The sequence below is a fragment of the Quercus robur genome, chromosome 9 (assembly GCF_932294415.1).
Source record: "Quercus robur chromosome 9, dhQueRobu3.1, whole genome shotgun sequence".
In the NCBI taxonomy this organism is placed as follows: Eukaryota; Viridiplantae; Streptophyta; class Magnoliopsida; order Fagales; family Fagaceae; genus Quercus; species Quercus robur.
The window spans coordinates 29,236,540-29,253,202 of NC_065542.1; the positions used below are offsets into that span (position 1 = coordinate 29,236,540).

At 34.4% G+C, this 16,663-nt stretch overlaps 2 protein-coding genes across 3 annotated transcripts; one reads left to right on the top strand and one right to left on the bottom strand.

Moving 5' to 3' along the window:
- The first annotated feature begins 8,645 nt into the window (after nucleotides 1-8,645).
- On the top strand, nucleotides 8,646-13,084 carry LOC126700393 (mitogen-activated protein kinase kinase kinase 3-like). Of its 2 annotated transcripts, none has more exons than XM_050398523.1 (9): nucleotides 8,646-9,138; nucleotides 10,363-10,632; nucleotides 10,774-10,861; nucleotides 11,027-11,089; nucleotides 11,557-11,717; nucleotides 11,886-11,961; nucleotides 12,059-12,118; nucleotides 12,229-12,336; nucleotides 12,476-13,084. In XM_050398523.1, the coding sequence occupies exons 1-9, from the start codon at nucleotides 8,705-8,707 to the stop codon at nucleotides 12,596-12,598; spliced, it is 1,383 nt and encodes a 460-aa protein (XP_050254480.1). In that variant the 5' UTR covers nucleotides 8,646-8,704; the 3' UTR covers nucleotides 12,599-13,084. The 2 variants fall into 2 exon arrangements, with proteins under 2 accessions (XP_050254480.1, XP_050254479.1); XM_050398522.1 differs by having other exon boundaries at nucleotides 8,648-9,138; nucleotides 12,412-13,084.
- Nucleotides 13,085-13,635: 551 nt separating this feature from the next.
- Nucleotides 13,636-16,564, bottom strand: LOC126700394 (uncharacterized). The gene is made up of 5 exons (XM_050398524.1): nucleotides 16,232-16,564; nucleotides 15,954-16,083; nucleotides 15,578-15,778; nucleotides 15,210-15,377; nucleotides 13,636-14,291 (listed from the first exon to the last, which is right to left on the bottom strand). The coding sequence occupies exons 1-5, from the start codon at nucleotides 16,363-16,365 to the stop codon at nucleotides 13,839-13,841; spliced, it is 1,086 nt and encodes a 361-aa protein (XP_050254481.1). The 5' UTR covers nucleotides 16,366-16,564; the 3' UTR covers nucleotides 13,636-13,838.
- Between the last annotated feature and the right edge of the window lie 99 nt (nucleotides 16,565-16,663).

A 16,663-nucleotide genomic window follows, 5' to 3' on the forward strand; every position in this document is an offset into this window, starting at 1 on the left:
AAACTTTGTTGAAGTAGAAAACTAAATAAAGAGAATTTCAAGGAACGTGCCATATGGCAAAACCTTATATTCTCCAATATAAGGTCTCTGCTTTTATATATATAACAATTATGAAATTTATTATAATAAAGTTGTGTTTGCAAACATTATTGTTGAAAACCAAATTATGGAATAAGACTTGAATCCTACAAATTAATTTGACTAGTGAAAATAATGGAAAAACTAATGCCAATTTGCGGCAGAAATTAAGATAGCTAGTGATGCCGATATCATTTTTTAAATGGAATTTTGGCGAAGCCTAGCATTTCTAATTATGAATTGCCTTTAGCTATGCTTAAAACCATAGGTAATTCTAGGATGAGAAGTTTGCATGACAAGTACCACCAACCGAAAAGGGTTCAGATTATCGAACTAGATTCCTCTTTAGGTCTGCGATCGGATTGCATGGTATCATGGAGCATGGTTAGTGAAGTGGCAAAGGGATGAGGTGGGCAAAGCCAACAGGGGGAGGGGGGGATCAGTTTCATAAAGTTCCTCTCGCACTGATCCGAATGTTGTCCACAATCAATTGGGCTTTGGGATACAAAACCCAATTCAACCTAGTATTTTGGCTTTGGTTTGGATACAAAACCCAATGGTGGATTGCTTTGGTTTGGATCAGATGAATTCAGTCAAGTTACTGGTTGTCTACTCACCATTAGGATGTTATTACTATTCAATTAATAAACTCATTCTTTATTATTAATTTTAAAATATAAAAACTTAAAATTCAAACATTTAATAGATGAGATAGCTATTGATCACAGATAATTTTGAAATTTTGCAAACATAGTATAAGAAGAAAATGTAATCCAACGATAGATTATCAAAATTCATATCTAATAAAAAAATATTGAGTAGTGCAACTTGAATCTTATTCTGTATTTTTATATATTATGATTTTATGAGAATAGTATAAAACGTAAGGCTAACTATTGTCTCACACTCTCGGATGTGAAATGTTTTAGATAATGTTCATATTTTTACATCAAATGTTTACATTTTACACATAATATAAAATATTATAAACATGATACGAAAGAGTATGATCACAGTTAAATGTGAACTTAAGATATCATGTCAACCTTATAAAGACAGATATATTAAAAAGAAAGAAAGAAAAAGTCTACCACATTAGATTTTTCCATTATATTGAAAAATTTAAAATTTCAAAACCAAAATGAAAATAATTGATATTCTCAGAATTAGATAGGATTCTTTTTGCTTTCTATAAAATTCCATAAACAAAATGGTAATTTGACAATTAAGATATTACCAAGCCACTTGCCAAAGTTGCTTCCTAGATAACCCTTTTGCTTTATCTTATCTCCAGCAAATCGGTATGAATTAACATCAATCAAATTATTCCCATTTTTAGCTTTTAAGAAGCCTTTTTTTTTTTTTTTTTGAGAAGCTAAAAGCATAAAAAAGAAAATGGATAATAAGGCCCAAGTTTCTTTAAAGTCGAAACCCAATGATTTTGTGAGACCCATAAATATTACTGCACTCCTCATTCCTCAACATTATGGGCTTCATTCTAGGAGGTCATTTCATGATCAAGTGGAGTCCGTGGACTTTTACTCTTGCATGAAAGAAATTGATCAGTACTACACATTTCTTTGCCCATGTCAAAGGAATCAGTCCGTATTAGCATCTGTTTTAACCGGTTGATTTATGTATTCTGTGTAGTTGCCGTTATACTAGCTGTTACACTAGTTTTGTATTTGTCAAGTTTATAGTTTATACTCACTCCTTTTCCAGCTTGTATCCTACCTTTTTTAAAATTTTTTTTTTTATCATTAATAAAACTTTCCATCTTTTATCTCAAGAAAAAAAAAATTTGAGTAGCTCGTGTCTTTCTATTTGGTTGAAATGGTAGAAATGTAGAAGGATAGAAAATTATGAAGAAAAGACGCTAAATAAAAATTAAAAAAAAAAAAAAAACACAACGTGAACATAACTCAAAGCACAAACACAACGGAAAGGGAGGGGTAAATTTGGTCTTTGGCTAGCATAGTGTTTTCTCTTCAATTTTCTCTCAAATTTGGAAAGAAAACATTTTGGTGGGTTTGGAGAAAAAATACTTGAACCCCATCAGTTTTCCTTACACAAATCCAGGCAACCAAATACTACAATAAATTTCTTTCTCTCCCCATTTTTTTTTTTTTTTTTCTAAAATCCACCTAAACAAATGGAGCCTTAAATTTTAAATGCATAATTACTCACTTATTTCGATGCTTCCATTACTTATAAACAATTCAGTGCCAACACATTCCAAAACGTTTTAAAATTAGCCAAGGTCTCTAACCTTCTTTTTCTTCTTCTTTTTTTAATTTTTTTTTTTAATGTGGATGTCCGAGGTTCTTACTAATTCACATGGATGTAGTGAACCAATTCCTATTTCTTCCTTGCTCCTCTGGTTACTTAGGCTTTAGAAAGAGATGGATTTAGGCCCTCTCTTTTGTTGTATTCTTTTGTGTGGGGTTTAATAAAGCATTTATTCAGCACCAAAAAAAAAAAAAAAAAAAAACCCTCATGCATGTAGATTATAAGAGCACTCACATCAGTGGTGCTATATAGGGATAATGCTAAAATTTAGCTCCACAAACCCAAAAATGTTGCTGCAGCAGTGGAGCTAAATCTAAAAATTTTAGCTCCATTGCTACAGTACACTGTTCATGAGAGCAAAAAAAAAAAAAAAAAAAAAAAAAAAAAATTTATTCCGTGCCTCTGTCTCACTCCCATTAAAAAATTATATCTTTCTCTCTCTCACACCGTGCCTATGTCTCTCTCCTAAATCACTCAGCTCTCATCACTCTCTCAAATCACTCTCACTCTGTGCCTCTCTTTCTCTCCCAAATCACTCAGCCTCCTCTCCCAAATCACTCAAGCTCTCATCCTCTCTCGACCTAGCCGTCCCTTTCACTCTCCCAAAACTCTCTCAAGCTCTCATCCTCCCGCCGTCACTCCCGACCCAGCCGTTCCAAGCCCCAAATCACTCACCGTCGCTCCTCTCTCATCGGCACGCTCTCAATCTCCCTCATTCACCGCCGCCGGCTCGACCCAGCTGTCCCAAGCCGCCGATAAACTCACCGTCACTTTCCGATGTAGCATAATCGGAAACCAAAGCGTTGGCGAGGATGTTGACAGCGTGGGCAGCATCGACGCGTGGGTTTGTTTCCGATTTGTGCTGGGTTTGTCTCCGGTTGGTGATTTTGTTTGGTCTGGATTGAGTATTTGGGTTTTTTTTTTCTTTGCTGTGGACTACTACTGGTGGTGGTGGTGGAGGATGTTTGTGCTGTGTGGTGGTGGTGGTGGTGGTGGTGATATATTATTTTATTGTAGTAGAAATATTATTTTATTGTAATGATTATATTATTTTATTGTGTTGAAAGCTAAAATAAATCTACTGCTGTAACATGTGTGTAGGTAAAATAAATAAAGTAACTTTTGACGGAGTTAAATTACTAAAAATTTAGCTCCACTACTGGATGATCCTTTTGCTCTACACATTAAATAATCATATATATAAATTCCTCAACAAGATGAACCCAACGTATCTATTAATATACTATTTTTTTTTACCGGTTAGAAATATCATATTCTAAAAATATCTGTGGGAATTGTTGAGAACCATTTAGATTTTGCAAGTAGGTCCAAATCCAAAATGCATAACGTGCACACAAAATGAAATGAACAAAAATCCATATTGGGTATGCATGCAAATGCAATAGATATCTGTCATAGACTCTTGAAGCAACACGCAATGTCATTTCAATAAATGACGTGTAACATTTAATGTAGTAGCTAGTAAGAGAGGAGTTAAGTTTCAGCGACACAATCCAAACAAGTTGATATTTTGAATATGATTGACAAAAACAGTAATGTGTCGGTGTGTACGTTTCATATCCCCCTCCTTTAATCAATCCATGGCGGCACAACTTATATCCCCTATTTACCTCAATTAAGCTTTTTTTTGGCAGTAAGAGAAAATAAAAATGTAAAGAATATGGAAAAAAATAAAAATAAATATCTTGCATAAGTATCTAGTAGGAGGGATTGAAAAGTCTGACGGATATATATATATATATATATATATATAATTTAAAAAAAAAAAAAAAACTGTTATACAAATATGTGGATTCCCATCCTGTGTTTATTATTACACTGCTCTTAAACGGTTAGGTCGGTAACTTGGCATAGAAAATAATAATTCTCTCTCTTTTATCTTTTGACTTTTCTACTTCATCTTTGATTTTCTTTCCGTATTTTGTTTTTCAATTTTTTAAATATATTTTCTTACTTTCCACTTAACCAAACGCATTTAAACACTGGAAATATCAACAATTCAAAACCAAGGCTAATTAAGTTGTATGTTAGCTAGAAATCACAAAAGTGAGTAATTAATATAAAATAATTGGACTCAAATTAAAAGTTTAAAATTTTAGATTAAGGTAGTCTCTTAAAAATGACATTTCCAATAGAGTTGTCCAAAATTTAAATCCTCTCCATTTTTTTTTTTTTTTTAGCTTTTGAATCCTCTCCCTTAAATCACCACTTTGTACCAATAAATTATTCTTATACTCAAAAACCCATTTTGAAGGGGCAACGTTGAAAAATTTTAGTTTTATATAAATTACTGATGAAAAGCTTTGAAGATATTTGACATCATGTCTTTTATGTTAACTTAATTAATTATTAAAAGATAAAACAAAAGTAGCTTTAAACAAATAAACTAGTAGAAAATACAAGATGCCAAGCGAATTAGCAGTTATGCTTACAACTGTTGGAAAAAATTTACCAAAGACGAAATATGATATCATGGATTACCAGAATACTCCCCTAGTTACATGTTTATTGTGTATGTGCATTTGGTATCAGTTTATTTAGTTTTTTGTTAAATTAGAAAAGACAAAGTTTTAAAAATCTATATATAAAAGCTCAAAATTGAACAAAAAAATTAATGCCAAACACACACTTAATTTGTTTTTTTGGTAAATTACAGCAGCCTCTTTTGAGGTTCATGAAATAATACTCATTTCTAAACATTTCAATAAATAACACCCCCCTTGGTGTTTGCAAAGTATAAGTGCAACATAAAATCCATTTCACAATTTGACTTCTCTAATGGATATTCTATTTTTTTTAAAGATTATTGTGCAAACTATGAATGAATCAATGAAATGTCATTCCGTTTGGCCCTTGAGATTTGTGGATGATTGACACTCCCCATTGAGATTTGTATAAATGAGTAGAAATATGTTTTAAAAGCATAATATAATATAATAATATTATGTTAATTCGGAGAATCATGTTATAAACGTGCAGGCCTAAATTTATTGGTAGCATTGTAAAATCTCATAGAAAGATAGTATAACATTACATAAACCAATATTAAATTTTATAAGGGTTTGGTATACAATCTCTTATACCACTATATTAAAAGATTAATGTTACGTCGACAATATTTTATGTATAATTATCAAATTTTATGTAAGAAAAATGGCGGATGAAAATAAAGAACAAGAAACACATGGTTTTACATAACATCTTTCTTTGGACATCTTTCTTTGGAATGCAGCAGGGGAAAAAAGAAGCACCGCTGCCCCCATTAAAACGACCCAATCCTTCTTCAACATGCAGCTAAGCAGCTATATATCTGTCGGGGTCCCATGCTGATGCAACCACACGCAATATAATGATGAGCGCTGTCTTCTCAGTTTTCAGTGATGATGGGTACCATTTAATCCAAAACTTGCAGAGACAACCTTTAAACAAGTTGCACGATAATGGTGAAGCCAATTAATAACGCATGGATAAGTTATCACAATCCTGAAAAATGCATGGCTATAGGCAAATCCAGCACCTAACTAGTAATGGTATTTGGTGATATGCTTGTTTCATATCCTCATTTCCCATGGCCTCCAATACGGCTAAACCCAACCTTTTTTGCTTTTATTAGAAGCGCCCCCACACTACAATTGGATGATCAATTTGCACATTCACTGCTCAGTACGTAGTGTACGTGATAGACCCATGTTCATTGCAAATCAGTTCACATTTCTCCACCATACTACACTAGGACAGTCCCACCATTTATTGAACATTTAGTATGTGGTAGTCCCATATTCATAGAGACGAAGAGCTATGTGATTTCCATGATCGATGGGATCTAGAGCTTTCAAATTTCCATGATCAAGACCTAGAGCTATGAAATTGGGTTTGAGATTTCTGAGTTTTTTGAGAGAGAGTTTGTCGTAGTCACATTTTTTAGTGTTAGGATGCATGGCTAATTACCCTTGCTTGAAACACTAGTCCTACTCCTACGAAGTCAGCTTTACTACTAGCTAATGTACTAATAGAATTTTGCTCAATTTTGTAGGCCAATCGAGTGATTTTCACTTAGTCATGTTCATTCAACCCCATTTGAAACTTCCAACTTACTTCACTCAATCGAGGTTGAGCTCCTAAGTTTTATTGCTAAACAATCTTATCTTGGTAGTTGCTGCATTAAGAAGAGAGTGGAGTTTCGTGTTCAATCTTATTCTTACCATTCACTATATTGAACATTTTTTCCCCTTTCTATCCCTTCCTGTAAAGCTGACAATTATCTCTCCGGTTCTTATTTTATCATGTTTGGATGTAATTGAGGGTTAAATCAAAATTTTTAAGATGAATATATAATTATGGGGGCCATCTAACAAGTAAGCTTAGGATATATATCATAATTCTTATGCAATGAAAATTGGATGTGTTTGAGTCTCATTTAATTTATGGAAATAAATGGAAGGGCCCCCATTTGCCAATTGCCAAAAGACTGAAAAGAGAGTGTTTATGTAGAAAATTGGTTCACTGATTGAGACCATGCAACCAACAACATAAGGCCCATGTCTCTTATTGGAATGGAACCATATTTCCACATCAAATATCTCAAGAATATGAAGACATCAACTCTACAAAACCATTCCCTGCAAGTAAATGCACTACTACCTTGATATTGAAGATGAATTGTTTCATAATTCTGTGCACCATCCTTGTTTGAATTTTCAAATTTCCAACACAATACTTAAAAAAGAACTATACTCTTAAATTGGCTGGTATACGAGGGAAATCACAATCCATGACATTGTCATCCACCACATAGACAGCTATGGATATTAATGATGAAGCTATAAATATGGAATAGATAACACAAATATGGTGGGGCATATATAACGCATTAGTGTATAACACTGTTAAAGATAAGAAAGCCCAAAGAAAGAATAATGAAGAAAAAATTGTCAATTTTTTTTTTTTTGAGAGAGAGTTTCAAATCTATGGCATCTACTCCTGATGATTGCTCTTTATTATCAGACCAAGACACCAATCAGTTTTTGGTGTAGGCGGGGATTGAACCCCAGATCTCTTATACAACCATCAGAGACTTTACCAGTTGAGCTACCTGGAATCCATAACTTGTCAATTTATAATTTAAGAATGGAGTTGTTTAGATTGGAATTGTGAAACAAACTGAAGATATATGGGAGTATATAATTAGTGTATGTGTAATTGTATAAGGCTCAATTTTATTGAGTTGATTAGATTATAAAACTAGTTAACTATTATAGTTACTTTTGCTATGTTCTAGTGATCCATGACAAAAAATCTGTGAATCCTAATAAACTCAATAGGTAAAATCACTTATTATCGAATGAAAAAAAAAATTCCACTAATAAGTGCAAAAAATTGTAGTCAAACCCAAATTTTTTGTTTTTTGTTGTTCTAGTTATTAATCGTGTGACAGGTTGACATATCAGGAGGCATATGTACTATCAACACAGGTTGATTTTCAAACAAAAAAACTGAAATAACCGAATATGGGTTATTAAAATTAGTTGTTAATATCTTGCTAGACTTGTTTTGGATTAGCTTTTTTGAAACTTTTATGTGTTTATTTAAAGTGGAAGGTAGGAAGCCCAAGTTTACTAACATGTACATGTAAGTAAATGAAAGAACTTCAAGTTTCATGTTCAATTATTCTAGAATCACACTATTTGTCATAATTTTTATAACAACCTGATATGTAAGTCATTATGATTATGATTGGTGAACTATTATTTTCACATGGATTTACCATTTTTTTCTCTACGAGTCGCACATATTACAATTGTGACAATAATTAGGGTACAAAAGTTATGTCTATTGACTTTCTCTTTCACATCATGTCTATTTTTAGTTGTAAGTACTCAGCTAAAACACCTACATATGAGGAGTTTTTACTTGAGCACCCAAGCTTCCACTTTCAATATCTCTATATGCCTACTTTCTGTATTGAATCAATATAATTAATTTATATCATACGCCAATGCTTGATTCTTGTACGTTTGGGTTACCATTATTTCCCCACATTAGGTTATTAGTACCATATCCCTACCCTAGGCATAAATCACTTCATGCAATTCAGCTGCATGTCTAAATTGCTAAGGTATATATCAATCACTCTTAGGATCATTTTCTTGTTGCCGTAACCTTTAAGAAATTAACTGATGTGGTAAAACACGCTGTACATGCAAATTAATGCATGAGAATTCATGACAAAGACGTATATATATTACAAGGTTATTGGAAACCTTATTTAGTCCAAAGCAGTAACTTCTGCTCTGCTCCTGACTCTCTCTCCCTCAAAATGCCATCTTGGTGGGCAAGAAACTCAAAAAGTAATGCACAACAAGGTCACAGGAAACAAGTTGAAGAAGCCAGGAAGAGCCAAGCTTCAACTTCTACTAATTACAACAACAAGAGGAATCTGAACAGAGAGAAGCAAAAGAGCTTGGATGAAGCAATCTTCTTTGCTCGGAATTCTATGAGAACAAGTCAAGAATTCATAGATTCTTCCATTTCTGCAAATGGGTTCTCTGTGTTTCGAGGTTTTGATTCGGATATAGGAAGCCTGACTGTGGAGAAGAAAGCATATCCTCTTCCTCAGCCTCCTATAAGCGTTAATAGGTTTTATTCTGAGACGGTGTCACTTTCAGTTTCCAGTGAGAGTTCATCTTGGTGTTCTTCTTGTGATAAGTGTAATGAAAACAATGGTGATCATGGGGAATTTTCTGCGTTTAGGTTTGTTTCTTCCTTCCCCTATTCTGTCTTTTTAGTTTCTGAACTTCTGTAGTTCTGTTTTAATTTCAGGTTCTTTTTTTATGATATAGAACTATTAGAACTTGGCCTCCATTTGCATTTTGATTTCTATGTTCTCTGTTATATCTTTCCCAGATCATTTTAGGACAAGTAATTGCGTGAGGCACAAAGGTAAGAAGGAGTTTCTATGCCCAGCCATTGGAACTTCAATACTATGCTTCAAATCAAGTCATTTTTATTCTTTGTCCATTTTTTTAAATAAAAAAGTAGTTTAAAATTTACAGTTAAAAAAAAAAAAAAAACAGTTTAGATACAAAAGTAGGAGTTTGTTTTATAAAGAAGGTTAGAAGGATGTACATAACTGTTTTCTTTGCTAGTTTGTAAATATGGATTTTTTCCAAGTTATTTTGGAGCAAAAAGTCTTCTTTCTGCCCTTTACTGTAAGTTGTGTCACTCTTGTAGATCAAAACAGCAAAGATTTTCTGTATTTGAATAAAAATCATTAACATATGTTTCTCTTAAGGATTTCTTTCGAATATAATACTTTTGCATAAAACATAATAATTGGAAAACCATTATAAAAACTTACCAAAACATCAAAAGCAAAACCAACTTCCTCTGATTTGTCGTGTTCCTAATTGTCACCTAACTTAAACCGGTCATAACTGCAAAGCAATGGCACAAAACAAAATCATAATAGAGTAAACAAATTTTGAACACAATTGTCCAGAAGAAAACAAGCAAAATACTCACACAAAAAAACAAGCAGAATACTCATAATTAAAACACCATTTTCCAACCAAGTTTACCAACCGCAATGAGATGTTGAGAATAGAAGTGGTAAGGGCATTTTTGGTGGTGGTTATGGTGATTTGGTTTTGGTGGAAGTAGCCACTACGATGGCTATTTGGGCTAAAAATTCATTAATCAGAAGGTGATGAAGAGCCACACATTCTCTATAGTCTATTCTTGGAGGTTAGCTTAGCAATTGTTGGAATTGATTTCTATCAACTCTCTATGCTTTGGCTTTTTGAGGTTTGAGTCTGATTCTAAGATATTTTATGGAGCTATATATGATGTAATGAGTTTTTGATTGAAGTAGCAAATTGCTGTGGAAGTTAAACATCAAGAATTCATCCATGATTTTGACAGTAATTGTGTAATCTTCCACTTTTTGACAAAAGAAATGCTACATGGTTATCACAGACTATTTGAAGAATCCCGGTGCAAATCATGGCCAAGAATTTCATGCCTGGAATCCAAAACTTTAACAGCTTGCACATTTCCTCAGGATCTGCTCTTATGTGATACAAGTTTTGAGTCTCCATCTGTAAAGCTTGAAAGTAGAAGGCATCCATGTCATGCTCTTCCCCTTCCTCCAGGTTCTCCACCTTCAGAAAAACTTCAGTCAAAGTGGAGAAAAGGAAGGCTTCTAGGAAGAGGGACATTTGGTCATGTTTATGAAGGATTCAATAGGTAGCATAATTTTCTCCCTCTTTTCGACTTCACTGCTTTCTTGTTGGGCTTCAATACTAGTGAAATGCAAAAGATACGGAGGAGTGGAAAAAAAAGCTATAGTTATTTGAATATTGATGTAATTTAATGTTGTAAATACAGTGAAAATGGACAAATGTGTGCAATAAAGGAAGTAAGGGTCATTTCTGATGATCAGGCCTCAAAAGAATGTCTCAAGCAACTGAACCAGGTGTGTCTCTCATATTTTTCTGCAAAAATGAAGGATTGCATCTGCATTGTATGGCTGCTTTTTGTTCTTTAATGAACCGATTTTGATATTTGTATCTAAAACACTGAATTTGAAGCATCATGACTTAGGTATTAGATTTGTAACTCATTCTACATGTGTGAACAGGAGATAGCATTGCTTAGTCAGCTGTCACATCCAAACATTGTCCAATTTTATGGAAGCAAACTGGTACGCAAACTTCAATAATTTGAAATCATTTTTCTACTGTGAAATCCATGTTATTCTCAGCTTTGAATCTATCTTTTGGGTTTGAAACTCAAAAAAGTTGCTTAGCAATTCAGCGGGATTAACTACCACACAGCGGTATAAAAATCTCTTGATTGATTCAACTGAAGTGAGTTTGATGACAAATTATGTTTATACCATATGTCCGATCCTTAGGAAGTGTATATACTATCTTCTTTGGATCCATTTCCAGATTTGAGATAGTACAGTGTTTTACATTGTACCCTAAAAAAAGCATTTGTTCATGTGCATATAATCCTCTATGTTTTGCTAGAAAATATAATGGATAAAGATGGAGAAACGGTTTGTTTATGACTTCTGGAGTTAAATCCGCCAAACTACTGGGAAAGGAACGTGTAACTGGTATAGCAATTTACATTCCTTATAATAACTCTGAATTCTTGATGCAGGGTAGAGAAAAACTTTCAGTTTATTTGGAGTACGTTTCTGGGGCCTCAATTGATAAATTACTGCTGGAATATGGTCCATTTGAGGAACCTGTTATCCAAAGTTACACCAGGCAAATTCTTTCTGGGCTAGCTTATTTACATGGAAGAAATACAGTGCACAGGTTATGGATGTTTCAAAAGTTTTAGTTGTTATGGTTCTTGTGGCATATACTTACATGGAAGAAATACAGTGCACATGTTATTGGATGTTTCAGTAGTTTTAGCTGTTATGGTTGTTCTGGTATATAATATGTAGCTTTAGGAAATGAAACTTGTATTTCCTTTGGCAGAGACATCAAAGGCGCAAACATATTAATAGATCGTAATGGTGAAGCTAGACTCATCGACTTTGGCATGGCTAAACATGTATCTTTCTTCTACATTTCTTTTGAATAATTCCACAGTTATTGTGTTCGTTCCTAAACATATCATCTCTGATCTCCTATTTATTTCTTTACATCAGACAACATCCTGCTCTTCAATGCTTTCTTTTAGAGGCAGCCCTTATTGGATGGCGCCTGAGGTAGTAGTTTCTTCCAAATTTCTCTCCTTCCATATCATTCTCACTTCCTTCTTCTTACTTTCGATGTTTATAGTTTGGCAATGATTGTCTTTCGTAAATAATTTCTCCAGGTGATAATGAATCTGGGTGGTTATGGTCCTGCGGTTGATATCTGGAGCCTAGCTTGTACTGTTCTTGAAATGGCTACTTCAAAGCCACCTTGGAGCCAGTATGAAGGGGTATGTCATTGTAGATTTATAATTTGCATCTCTTTGGTTTTAGGACCAATCTCATCTTATTTTATCTTTCACTAGGTAGCTGCAATATTTAAAATTGCAAACAGCGAAAGTTTTCCTGAAATCCCTTGTCACCTTTCAGAGAATGCACATAGTTTCCTTAAACTTTGCTTGCAGAGGGACCCCTTGGCACGTCCTAAGGCTGCACAACTACTACATCACCCCTTTTTCCAAGATCAAGCGACAAGAAAGTTATGAAAGTTGATAATTTCTAAAGTCATGAGTGAACTTGCCAGATGAGGTGCAAAAGTTTGGTTTTGTATAGAATTTATGTACAAATAACTGTCCAGAAGCAACTCTGTTCTATGTGCTATGCAAATGATGGAAGTTGGCTTTTCTGACTTATGAGGGTTTGGCACTTGCAGAAATTCTCTATTTCTGCAATTTTCTTCATGGTTAAATGTTCAAGACCAACTTTTGCTAAAATTTCATAGAATGTTTTGGCCAATTGCATAAAAATTTGTATCATAAGAAATTTTCAGTAGCAGAGATGGACATACTAACAGAGGTCAGGAGTTTAAGCTGCCTCCATAGTTCTTGTAATATGTAAAAAAGCTGTATATATCTTGTCTTATGTTTTCCATAAAGATAAGGGCACAACTGCTCTGTATGTAACAACAGAAGAAATGATATCTGTTAATATCACTATGATAATAATACCAGAGCTACATGCCATATTTTTCCTCAAGAATATTAGTGTAAGAAACACAAATGTCTATCCTACCTTATTGATCGGATATAAATCCAGTTATTAAACTAGTTTCCAAGAGTCAAGACTAAGCTTGACTTGACTGTTTCTCAGACTCCATTATGCTCTTTTTTTTTTTTTGGGGGGTGGTGGGGGTGGGGGTTGCATATTATAGTTTCAAGTTTCAACAATATGATGGAGGTTAGCAGGATGGCAAGAAGTGAAGGAATTATCAGCCATATAATTTAAACTCATGTATAAACTGTAGCGGGTATGACAAGAAGAAAAGTGGAGAGAGATTGAGAGGTGGCGAAAAAACCAGGTGCACCAGGTAGTATGAACATAGTTGGATATCCTTATTGTCCTGCTATTATCTTTAAACGTATGGCACATGCTTTGCCCATAAAAATAAAATAATGGTTGATTGGATTACTGAGAGCAAGAAACAGCTGAATTAAAAACAGATTCACTACAAAAATAATCATGTGTTCAAAAATCTGCTGTCATACACTGACTCAACACACTTCACATACAAAAATGCCTGAGAGAGAGAGTAAATTCAAATCCTTGTGAGCTTTGATTACGCAAACATCTTTTGATTTAAGGGAGTTCTACACAACAGCACAAACACCTTTTACTAGTAAATTGAATGCAGTATGTCCTTGTCAAAATTGGCCTAAAAGTACTACATAGGATCATGTAATCTATATGTGGACATTGATCAACCTGCACAAGCTCTCAAAGCATAAGGCCCATCCTAAAATGAATAATCCTTTAAATCTGACTTTAGATCCTCCACTTCTATGTCAGCCATGCACTCATCTTCAGTAAGGGGAGGGAGTTGCCTTGTCTTGCGCTTTACGTTATGCTTGTGCCAATCACTCTTAAAGTGATCCCTGAATCCGCTGGCATCCTCGAAAAATGCATTGCATGTGCTGCACTTGTTTTGCTTTCCCTCCACCTTGGCATTCCCATTTCCGCCAGAGATAGTAGTCTTCTTTTGTAAATTTTCGCTCAGTTGGGACACAGAGTCAGCAGATTCCTTGGGTAGGCGTGATGGGCCTGATGGTGCATCATCATAATCATCATAATGATCCACATGGGTGTCCTCCTCCACATGCACAGAGTAAGCAAGGACTTCAAACCTTCCTTGCAAACTGCTTACAAATTCACTACAGTCCCGATATAAACCAGGATCCACTTCACAAATCTACACAACATTTAAACAAACATAGAATACATAAGTAAACAGAGTTACCTCGTTTCAGAAATCTGCTTACCAACAAATAAACAACATAAACAACACAAACTGCTAAAAAGAGATTAATGATCATATATAAGTGTATGAGACTCCACTAAGCTAACTAGCATGCTGGAAGTGTACCAACTGATATTATATTGTACTTTAGGAAAAGGAAACAAAATTTTCATCTTACAATGCAAAATGCTCTTTACAGGAAAATTATATTTAACAATTATAAACTGCTTTTTTCGTTTTCTACATCAGAGTATAAAGGACTTCAGATGCATCTTGAATCGTAATTTTTTTGGGGAGTTAAAAACCCCCCAAAGTAACATGCTGCTTTATGTGGGTTAATTGGAGACCACTTGGGCCTATGAAGGTAGTATTTGATTCTAGGTCTGAGGAATAACGCCAATAGAATTTATTAGCTAAATTGAGTGATAGTGCATAAAACTCCAAAACTTTAACTATCAAACACTAGGAGCACAAGCCTGAGAGTAATAGTGAACTAACGCTAACCTAAGCAAACTGATCTGGGACAAGAAATTTTTTTTTTTTTGGATATGTAATAAGATATATTGATATAAAAAAAGACACCCTAGTACACAGGAAGTGTACAGGGGTCAAAAAATCAAGTACAAAAATTACATAAATCAAGAAAAGATGAAAATGATTGGTTTCGCAAAGCCAACAACCAATCCAATAAGGTTCTACAGAAAAATAACTTGAAGTCTGGCATGGATCTCTCATTATCTTCAAAACACCTGCTATTTCTTTCCCTTCAAAGACACCACATTAAACAATGGGGAACAATTATCCATATATGTCCATTATAGTTAACAGTAAAAGACATTTGTACATTGATAACATAGGACCCGAACTTACAACAGATGGATGACTTCCAGACTCATCTTTTGAGGTGATGCTAGCATTCCAGACATTCAGTTTCTCCAGAAGTGAGGCAAAATCCTTTTCCGGAACACCAATTCGTAATCTCATTGGTGACCGTTTTATTGGAAAGTGCTTCTGAAGCTCATGTATAACTTCCAATGCCTGAACAAGATATATCAATAGTTCAAAATACCTCAGAGTAAAATCACTGTAACAAATAACAAATTCCATGATCATCACACACTCGTTATTACACACTCACTGAAAATCGTGCTTTCAGTGTGTAACAAGATTTTCCCATTTCATAAAACCATGTAGTGATCAAAATAAAGCATATTATTATTACTATTATTTATTAATACCTGCTTCTTAGAGTTGCTATGAGGATCAACAGCGAAATGAATATCGCGCATAAGCCGCTCAATCATGCCAATGGTGTAAGGACGCTGAGTTTCGGTGTTGAATGTCTTCTGCATGACAATGGTGGCGATATCGCGAAACTGATTGGACAACTGAGATTCCCTCTCCTTCCCAGCCACTTGAAGCTCTCCTTTATCCAAAATCTGCCCAATCAAACAAGCACAATAAGCGAGTCCCGTTTGGGATGCGATTCTAAGCCAGGTTACTGCTTATTTTTCCTACATATTTTATTTAACTTTTACTCATTTTTTCTACTATTTGCGATCCCACGTGAGTCAGTAAAAGCAAAATAAGCAGTTTGCAAAAGATAAAACAGACCTCCAAGCAAATTTGAGTCTGGTCATCAGTTCCAAAAGCTTGAAGCAATTCTTTGGACTTGGAAAGAATTCCTTTGGAGACATTAGAATAAACGGTGTGTGATTGCAACACTTCATCCAAATCTTTCTCTCTGTTCCAAAAATTACAATAATAATAAACAGTATGTGATTGCAAAACTGAAAATTTTCAGGTTCCATTATTAGGTTTAAATTACCTAAAAAAAAAATTGAACAGTTAAAAAAGAAAATGGGAAAGAGAGAGAGAGAGAGAGGACGTACACGCCAGAGCGCCAAGAGAGGACCTTGTTTTTGTAGCAAGCGATCTCGAAGCGAGTGCCGTGCTTTTTGAGGCGGACCACTGCAACGTTGGTAAGCCTCTTTTGCCCTACCGGCTGCACCAGCGTCCGCGACATGATATGATTCGCTATTCCTCACACGATGAACTCGCTTCTTTCTTTCTTTTTTCGGAATGGTATTGGTATTGATTGATTGATTGTTGCGTTTTCTAGTCGATGGGTATATTTTTGCTTTGTTTGATAAGGGATTGTTTTTATAAAATAGGGGCAAAATACAAAATCAGTTTATCCTCAACTTTGGGCTAATGCTGGCAATTATTACCAATTGTTTATTGTTTCAGCACTTTTTTTTGTGTTTGTTTTTTTGACCGACTTTGTCCAGCACCTTCTTGACCTTTTTACCCTTAATATACAA